Source organism: Oratosquilla oratoria, chromosome 26 (genome assembly GCF_046742065.1).
Source record: "Oratosquilla oratoria isolate Oo_2021 chromosome 26, ASM4674206v1, whole genome shotgun sequence".
In the NCBI taxonomy this organism is placed as follows: Eukaryota; Metazoa; Arthropoda; class Malacostraca; order Stomatopoda; family Squillidae; genus Oratosquilla; species Oratosquilla oratoria.
In genome coordinates, this window is record NC_134802.1 from 54,155,193 (window position 1) to 54,165,042 (window position 9,850).

At 42.2% G+C, this 9,850-nt stretch overlaps 1 protein-coding gene across 5 annotated transcripts in view; it reads right to left on the reverse strand.

Annotated features, from left to right (window-relative positions):
- LOC143039592 (afadin-like) overlaps nt 1-9,850 on the reverse strand; it is an 879,482-nt gene that overhangs the window by 560,347 nt on the left and 309,285 nt on the right. For all 5 annotated transcript variants that reach the window (XM_076209825.1, XM_076209828.1, XM_076209829.1 and 2 more), the window contains 2 exons: nt 6,328-6,431; nt 1,428-1,599 (listed from right to left, as the gene is read on the reverse strand). In XM_076209825.1, the coding sequence (XP_076065940.1) occupies nt 1,428-1,599; nt 6,328-6,431 (276 nt within the window). The remainder of the gene's footprint in view (nt 1-1,427; nt 1,600-6,327; nt 6,432-9,850) is intronic.

The window sequence follows — 9,850 nt, forward strand, 5'->3', positions numbered from 1 at the left end:
GTATAAGATGACATGTTCAGTCTTGAAGATAATACCATCTGGAACAATTGGTTTCTACAAACAGGCCTATTCTGTGCTGGAACCTTTTCATGCTGGGTGGTGGCCTGAATACAGTTGTGCTAATCTGCCTCTTGCTTCTTTTGGAGAGGATGTTTCTGTGGGGCATTTGTAGGGATTTGAAGGACTGGGGAGTTTGGGTGGTTTGTCTTCAAATGCATTGGGTGGTAAAATGGAACAATTTGTAAATAATCTAGCAAATGCAAGGTGAAGTGCAGGAAAAGTGAAGAAAATTGGAAAGTAGAAGAAATGCATGGATTCTACATTATGGACTAATGGTTTTTGCCAAGGTTGCCAAGTCACAGCATGGAAACTACTCACAAGAGTTAGTTTATTGCAGCCTGTAACATTGTATCATGGACAGCCCCACTTGGGTAGGAACCTTCGGGAAGACCCTAGAGTAGCATTTCTTAACCCTTTCTGATCCTAGCACCCCTGAGGTAGGTTTTGCACCCACTAAACCTGGTTAAATTCTTATTACTAAATGGATAAAGGAGAGTGAAATGAAGTACTGTTTGCTCATTCATGTTGTTGATTTCTCAAAACTAAAACCAACTGCTACCATTGTTGATAAAAAAATAGTAAGAAAACCCAAAAAAAAGAAAAGAGTATGGAAGTAATATTTTACACCCATGTATTCAACATTTCCCAGAACACCCTAAAATTGATTTCTGCACCCCCAGGTGGTGCTAGCACCCCAGGTTAAGAACACTGCCGTAGGGCAATAAGTGTTTTCTCTTCTGACACACAGGCATGGCTCATATTCTATGTCTGGGGTGATACATAAAAGTCTTTTGTGTTTGGGTGGTGTATGTAGTAGAAAGGTGTTGAACAGACTTTGTTTGTTTGTTTGTGTGTGTGTGTTTGTTTATCTGGATAAGGCATCAGACAACCCCAACAAGGAAAACCACAGAAAGGGAAATCTCAAGTCTCCCCTTACTTCACCCCATTTAGTCACCTTTTACATTATGCATGTGAACAATGTAGGGGCATTATTACTCTACTCTAACAGAAGAATGAGAAAATAAGTGGTGGAGTCTTAGATGTGTAGAGATTTAAGCAGCATAGATGAAAAATGAGAGAAAGCTAAGATTAAAAAGTGGTTAAGCATTCCCCAATGAAAGGAGTTTTTGTCTCATAACATAAATGAATACCATATGAATCAAGTTCATATGGTATTAACTGATTATCATTTTGTAGTCAATACCCCAGTATGGGGCAAAGGAATGAAGGGAAATTTAAATATCTGAAAAAGATGCCAACCAATTCCTATGTAGCTCACAAGAAGCATGCCGCAAAGCAAACTGAAAACTGTGGTGAAGAGATACATGCAAAATACAAGACAATACAACACGACAAGCACGACTTACCTGTATAAAGTTTTTCGGCCACAGAAGCATCATTCACATTGCCTTCCATAGCTCTTCTCATCTTCTCCTGCTTCTTCAGCTCTTTTTTCTCTCTCTTGGAAAGTTTGCGTTGGAAAGGAACATCTGTCTTTGCTGATGTTGGTGTGATTGATTGTAGTAGGGTGCCAGATTTCTGTTGAACAAATATACATCTTAGAAAAAGCTCTACATTTTCACTATATATCTTTCTAGGTTGCACCTCCATATGGAGCTAAGGGTCTTAATGGGATCTGAAGAAAAGCAGCAAGGATACAAGCCTCTCCACTGTCCATCTCGTATGACAATTACAAGCAGGTCAATAGTCCCTGGTTCATAGTAACTGACTACAGGGAAAAGACCTAATAAGAATAATACACACCAATTCACCACAATTTCATAACCACAGCACTTTTCCACTAAGTTCAAAATAAATACAACCTATTGTTTTGCAATACTAAAGGTTGAAGAAGTTTAGCTAATATTTGCTATGGATGGAACAGACTTAGTAACCATGTAGTGAGCGCTGAAACTATCAGTTGTTTTAGGAAAAGGTTAGACAAATTTATGGATGGGGATGACAGGTGGTAATGGACATGGAACTGCCTAGTGCAGGCCTTATGGTCTCTTGCAGTCTCCTTCATTCTTAAGTTCTTATGATATTCCTAACAACACTCACCCTACACCTATCTTAATTAATCAATCAATCAAACAACCAGCCATTCTGAGTCAACTGCTGAACAAAGGCCTCTTTCATACCATTCTATGACTTACACAATTGTGCTAACCTCTGCCATGTTACTCCTGTGAATTTCTCTATCATCTCTCCACCTTCTGTCTGGGCTCTTTTACACTTCCCATCTTGTGATGTCCAGTCAGTAACACACTTGCTCCATCGCCCATCAGTCGTTTGCACTAACTTACCTGCCCAATTCCACTTCCTCTTTCACCCCCTCCACTATATCTTTCACTCCAATCTGCTGTCTCACCCAACTTCCTCTCTGGCTTTCAGCATTATTACCACCACTGATCTCTCCATTCTTCTTAGTTCATTCCCAAGTTTTGCCCCCATCGCCTCATCAGATTCCAAGTCTTGTCCATATATTATTGTTAGCAGTATATGTTAATTATGATTCATTATGTATACTGCCAGCAATAATCTACTTATGTGAGACAATTTGGAATACAGGGATGACCTGTCATCCACGAGGAGCTAAGATGAGAGGAAGGAAAGGATGGTGGATGGAAGTGGAATGGGTGGGAGTGGTTATGTACCTTTTGCCTTGGGTATCTCCCTTGTAAGGGGGAAAAAGCCCATGGTACATGGATACTATACACTGATTGTAAACCTATCTCACACCCATCCCAAACCAATATGTTGTCCCTCCCATCTCAGCACTTTTTGAGTGAAAAATAATTTTTGTCCCCTGCATCAAAAGGCAATGCACCAAGACAGCACTTCCATCAATCAAGTCAGCCATTCTGAGTCCACTGCTGAACAAAGGCCTCCTTCATAGCATTCCATGAGTCACACATCCATGCCATCCTCTGCCACATAACTCCTGCAAACTTCTCAATCTCGTCTCTCCACCTTCTGTCTGGTCTCCCTCTTCCACGCTTCCCATCTCACGGCGTCCACTCAGTAAGTGCTTCCATAGATGGGCTCAATTGCTGGATCTAGTTGACCCTCACCTCCCTCCCCTTCACCTATTACAGAGCATACAAGGATATCACTCTGGCCCATGTCATTTCTTAATCCATTTATAAACACTCTCCACTCACTCTTATCTTTGGCACTCTCTCTTCATTGCTCAACCAGCAATCCTCTTGGATCCAGTGTCCACATCATCCCATAGCTCATTGTTGGTCTTCCCCTCAAGTTCACTCCATCCACTTCTGCTTTCCACACTTTATCTTATCTTTCCTCAGTCATTCCTTCCATATGTTCAAACTATCATATTACCTCTATCTGCCAACTCTCTCCACCCCAGCTCTCCATCATGCATTCATGCATAATGAAGTTCATTTCATTCCTACAAAAGATTTTTATTAAGAAACCAACAACAAGAGTTGGTAAAAGGAGATCCAGTCAACATGGGCATTAAACTATATATAAATCTATAATGTTTGTCCTCTTAAAAGGTTCCACAAATAGTCATACCTCATATGATCACATTTGTGTCCATTTTCTATGAAAGACAACTAAGTGTTGTGAGAGAATGGAAGCTACATCCCTGGGAAAATATTAATACATCAATCTGGTTACACCACCACACAGGGCCATGGGTAGCTAGCTAATTAGGTTGTATTTTGCCTAGCTGGGATGCCATAGGTCTATTATGAGGTACTGGAAAGCAAAGATTGTGACAAAATGCTGATTTTCTGAATAAAAATATATCTGATTCGTACTTGTAAGGGTGTTATACAATAAGGGAAAATAGGTTTAGGAAACCAAATATTTTAAACCCATGCTTCCTTTTCCCAATATATCTTAACTTAAATCACAATAATATGTATGAGGTATAAATATAGACATGTCATCAACCATCTTTAGTTCAGTGCTGAACAAAATTATTTCCAAATTAACATGACTTTGATGAGTGCTATGTCACTCCTATGAAATTCACTTATCACACCTCCTTCCACCTGTTACAACCTCTGTGTCAGATACTGGCATCCAACTATGCGTTACAACTTTTGGGTCTTCAAACACCCACTAAAGGGATTATCACAATGGGCTATTTTTTTTGCCATATCTTTGTTGCCCACCTACAGAATATTTTCTGCTGTAAAATCATTATTGGAAATTACTTTGTTTTCCCAACAAAAATACATAAATCAATTGATATACATACATACACCAAGGGCTTTTCCCCCTTACAAGGGAGGTAGCCAAAAATCATTGGCATAATTCCACTCCCACCCATTTCATCCCCACCCACTCGACTCCCATTCACCACCCCTCCCTCTTTCCCTCTTTTCTTGGCTCCTCCTAGATGATGGATCAGTTGATATACTGATGGAAAATTATTTTCCTCCCGCATATCAGATTCCTTCCCAAAAGCTATGGGCTACAAATCTTCTCCATCAGTCAGAGGAAAAATATCCCAGTGTGATAATGACTTAAGCTAAACATATGTCATGTACTAACCCACTTACATGAACATCCATCCTCTTCTACCACCCCTAATCTTTTTACAATCGCTCTTTTCGCTTTCACTATTCTTTTGAACTTTGTAAATGTATATCACTTATTCTTATGAGCTCATCCCGTACCAGACCTCTAAAATTTTTTATTCTTTTACTGAACAAGAATGAGAGTTAAAAGGTAATGCCACCTCACTTTTTCCATTCTCTTTCTGTGAGGCTCTGAAACTCTTTCCCCTTTTACATTTTCTGTTTCACCTCAGACTTAGAACACTTTCAGTTGGAGAGTACAATATTTTAAGAATATTGCACTCTTCCAGTACTTGACTTTGATCCAGTAAATTATTTTCTTTGTTCCTTCCATGGTGATATCTTGAACTATTTATTCAATAATTTAAAAAACTATTAATTTCTTTATTCACTGTATTTTCCAAATCTCTGGTTCTTCTTCTTCTCGTGATATGTTTTGCATCCCTCCATCCATTTTCAAAGCAATTTTAGATTTTGCTCAGATAATAATGAATAAAATATATTTATTTTTATACCAATTGATTGATTGATTGGCTTCTTTGCCCTTACAAGGCTTATACCTTTCCCAGTCCTGCCCATCAATCCTTTCCCTTATATCTTAAATCCTCCTGGTTGAAGGGTCATCTTTGTCCCCTGCACATTGCCCAGGTCAGAAGCAATGCAGCAAGACACAGCACATCCACAGCAGGGCCACTTCACCTACAAGGCGACAGGCCCCTCTACATCCCCTCTTATGGAAAATAAAGAAGATGGGGAGCAATCCTTTCAGGAGGCATCAAAATATCATCCATACACAATAATCCTCCACCCATCCCTATCTACTGCCTTCTCCCTTCCCTGCTCAACAGACATTCCCCTCTTGCTCAAACCCCTTTTCACCCCATCCATCCATCTCCTCCTCAGTTCACTCCATCCACCTCTGCTTTCCACACCCCTTTTGCTAATCTTTCTTCACTATTTCTTTCCACGTGTCCAAACCATCCTAATACTCTTCATTAGCTCTATCTACCAGCACCACTTCCATCTATGCTCTCCTCCTCATTTTTCATTCTATACAACCTTGTAACCCCAACCATACTTCTCAGACTTTTCATTTCATATTTAAACTTCTCCTTCCAGCCTCCCTTAAATTCAAAGTCTCCACCCCATACAGTGTGAGTGTCACAGGAACGATCACCCGTTCATATATTGTTCTCTTTGCACCTATTCCTGTTCTATTTCTATTCCATTCTATTGTATAAGGTAATTTACCTACTTGTGGACCCTAGGCCAAACTCTCAGTGTGTCCCCAAATTCATAGAAATATTGGATGCTTTTACCATTCTTTGGTGACAAACTAGTTTTAGTGGGCCCTAGCCCAGTGCCATCAATCAATCAACTATGCCTAATGGTAAATTGGGCCCTGGTAGTAAACAAAGAAACACACACACAAATAAATCAATTAGTTAATTAATTGATCAATTAAAAGGAGAGGGGTGAGCTATGACCAATGGTCTACTATGCCTAATGGTAAATCCGGCCCTCTTAGTAAACAAAGAAACACAATAATAAATAAATAAATTAATCAATTAATTAAAAGGAGAGGGGTGAGCTATGACCAGTGGCCTACTATGCCTAATAGTAAATCCGGCCCTCATAGTAAACAAAGAAACGCATTAATTAATAAATTAATTAAAAGGAGAAGGGGGAGCTATGCCACCCGACTCACCTGAAGATCCATACGACGAAGAAGAAACCGTCCTTCTCGGTCGTCCTTGTTCCAGTTGAGCTGCACGAGCAGCGGCTTCTCGTTCTCGCCGAGTCGTCGCTCGTCTGCAAGAGCGAAAAAAAGAACCGACATGTCAGTGGCTGACGATGCTGACGGCGACCAGCTGTGGCTCCGGCCGCAGGTAGAGGCGAACAAGCTCACGCGGCATGCATGTTAGTGGCAAGCAATTCATGTCTATACAAGACCTAGATCTTAGTGCATAATTATATATATATTTCTATATGATAACGTATATGTAAATTACATATCCTATACAAATGGGAACATCATCAGATGGGGAGACAAACACTCCCACAATGCAATGGCGCTGTGACACGCGCAAACGGAACGTGGCGTGGTTCTCGAGTGTCTTTAAGAGACTCCTGGGGTAGGCGCGGCTTGGTGGTGAACATGCTGCCGTGACCCCAGCTCCGACAATCCACCCACCACGTGTAGGCGGCGCTGCCGGAGGTCTATGTCGGCGGGGAAAGCCGTTTATACAAAATCCAACTACAGGCACTAGAAAAAAACAAGCTGTTAATACAGGCACAAGATATATCTTAAGTTAGGCCGACTTACGGATGGGGGAGTAAAGAGACAAAAGTGGTTTCACTGTGGGGAGAAGGCGATTCCCCCCCTCCCCCCAGATGGTAAGGAGTCCCGTAAAATTTACAATTTTTATGTACAATCGACCCAAGACATGACGCAACTGTGGTCATAAAGTTTCAGTCATCAAGAGTCGTGTGTAAAAGTGATACTTGGCAACTCCCTCACCCGCCGACACTGCAAATCTAAACTTTTCTGTCCACAGTTGATTCATTTCGTTAGGTCGTGTACTGCTGTGCAAATAAATAGATAAAAAATAAACAAAATAATAATCATGGCAAATAATAATAAATAAACAAATAAATAAAATCTGTGTTATATTACATTTTGTTGCTTTGTGCAATGCTGCGAACAAGGATTGCATTCCAATATTGCGGGTGTTATTTATAAACGAAGGTGTCAGTGTTCATTAACGGTCATGCAGTGAAAACGTCTTTGAAAAAATACGTTACACAAACAATTCCTGAAAATGTAATAAATTTATATTGACAATGGTAAAATGTACAGTACGTCATACTATAGACATCACGAACCTTTACATAGGAAAACAAATATTACAAGATAAATATATAGTTGGGGCTTCAAAGAAAACCAAGTATCATTTATCCATAGAAAATGGGTAATCGACTGCCTTCAATATCTCTCAAAGAAAACGAATCTAAGGAGCTGAATAAAATAATTCATTTTATATGTGAAAAGCGCGACATATGTGATGATGAATGTGTAGAGTGGATGTATAATTGCATTGAAATATGTAGAGTACAATGTGTAGCATATTGGGTTTTGTAGAATATGTGGAACGCATACTCGTAGACGCATGTGAGTTATGCGGGGGTGGCTACGTATGTGGTGGGAATGCGTAAGTGAAACGGAATATGTGTAGTACCGTCATGTGGAACTCACTAATGGGGAGTATGTGAAGTATTAGGGAACATAGGAACGTGATGCCGAGGGTGAGATAAGATGAAGGTAGGTAGGTAGGTAGGTAGGTAGGTAGGTAAGGTAGGTAAGGTAGGTAAGGTAGGTAAGTAGGTAGGGTTGGCGGGTAGGTAGGTAGGAAGGTACGTAGGTAAGGTAGGTAGTGTTGGCGGGTAAGTAGGTGGGTAGGAAGGTAGGTAGGTTGGTAGGTAGGAAGGTACGTAGGTAGGTAGATAGTAGGTTGGTGGGTAGAAAGGTGGGTAGGAAGGTTGGTGGGTTGGTAGGTAGGAAGGTACGTAGGTAGATAGTAAGGAATGGAAGAGAAAGAAGGACAACAAGGAAGAACGGGAAGGAAGAATGGAAAGTAAGAAAGGGGGGAATGCGTTATGTGTACTCCTCACACACACACACACACACACACACACACACACACACACACACACACACACACACACACACGAGCACTAAAATAAGAAATCTGGGAGCGATACACGTTGAAAAGGGTTACACAGAACCAAGCTCAGACACTGAGGGTTAGGCGTAGTGCGGGGAAGCAAAGATGAAAGGTTCGAAACCCGAGCGAAACGAACACAATGAAGGGCGTGGGTGGTGCGGGATGGTCACTCTCCGGGCCAAGAGTGGTTGGTCACTGGGGTAAGATGTATAGAGCCGGTATAGGCCTTACGCCAGACAATAAAAGAGAGAGAGAGAGAGAGAGAGAGAGAGAGAGAGAGAGAGAGAGAGAGAGAGAGTGTGTGTGTGTGTGTGTGTGTGTGTGTGTGTGTGTGTGTGATTCACCATGGTCTTGGATCACGTGTTGGACTCGTGATCGACAGCTATTTCCCTACCGGAAGAGAGCTCAGAGCTCATATATGACCGATCTATGGGTAATGCTGTGACCTTACACGCACACACACACCCAAATCTCCTCCCACGAGAGTTGGAGTAACGACCCGCAGCGCAACGATACTGAAATTATTTCAGTCCTGGGCGGAATTCAAACCCAGACCGCCGTAGTGGCAGCCGGGAACTAACCATTGCGCCACAAGAGAGAGAGAGAGAGAGAGACAGAGAGTGTGTGTGTGTGTGTGTGTGTGTGTGTGTGTGTGTGTGTGTGTGTGTGTGTGTGTGTGTGTGTGTGTGTGTGTGTGTGTGTGTGTGTATTCACTTGGTCTTTGGATCACGTGTTGGACTCGTGATCGATAGCTATTTCCCTCCTGGAAGAGAGCTCAGAGCTCGTAAGTCCGATCTATGGGTAATGCTATGACCTTGCACACACACACACACCCCCAACTCCCCGCCCACGAGAGTTGGAGTAACACCCCTCAGCGCTGCGATACTGTTATTATTTCAGCCCCGGGCGAGAGTCGAACCCGGACCTCCGTAGTGGCAGGCCAGAGCTCTAACCACAGCGCCATGTGTGTGTGTGTGTGTGTGTGTGTGTGTGTGTGTGTGTGTGTGTGTGTGTGTGTGTGTGTGTGTGTGTGTGTGTGTGTGTGTGTGTGTGTCTGTGTGTGTGCGCGCGCCCTCGTGTTCGTTTGACAGACTTGTGACGCGCCTCAAACACCTACAGTAGTGTCTTGGACAGAAAACAACCCACCAATTCCTCTTAAGCATCTCGATTCTCATCAGGTGCCAATGGGGACCAAAGCCATACTGTTCCACAATCATTATAAAAAAAAACTACAAGAACAACAACAACAACAAACAACCCCATCCGCGCTTCCCATCTCGCGGCGTCCAGTCAGCAAACACCCTTGCTACACCTCGCAAGGCCATTCGCCTTGACCAATCCCACTTGGGAATACCATGCGAGCACCCACATGCTCCTGCAAATCCTATGAGACACCTCATTAACGACTTCAGTGCTCCGCGCAGCCGTAAAAACACATCTAAGGCAGCTGCACAAGCAACGTGATACGCTGGACAGTTTCCAACGTCGTGATTATGTGAACAAGGT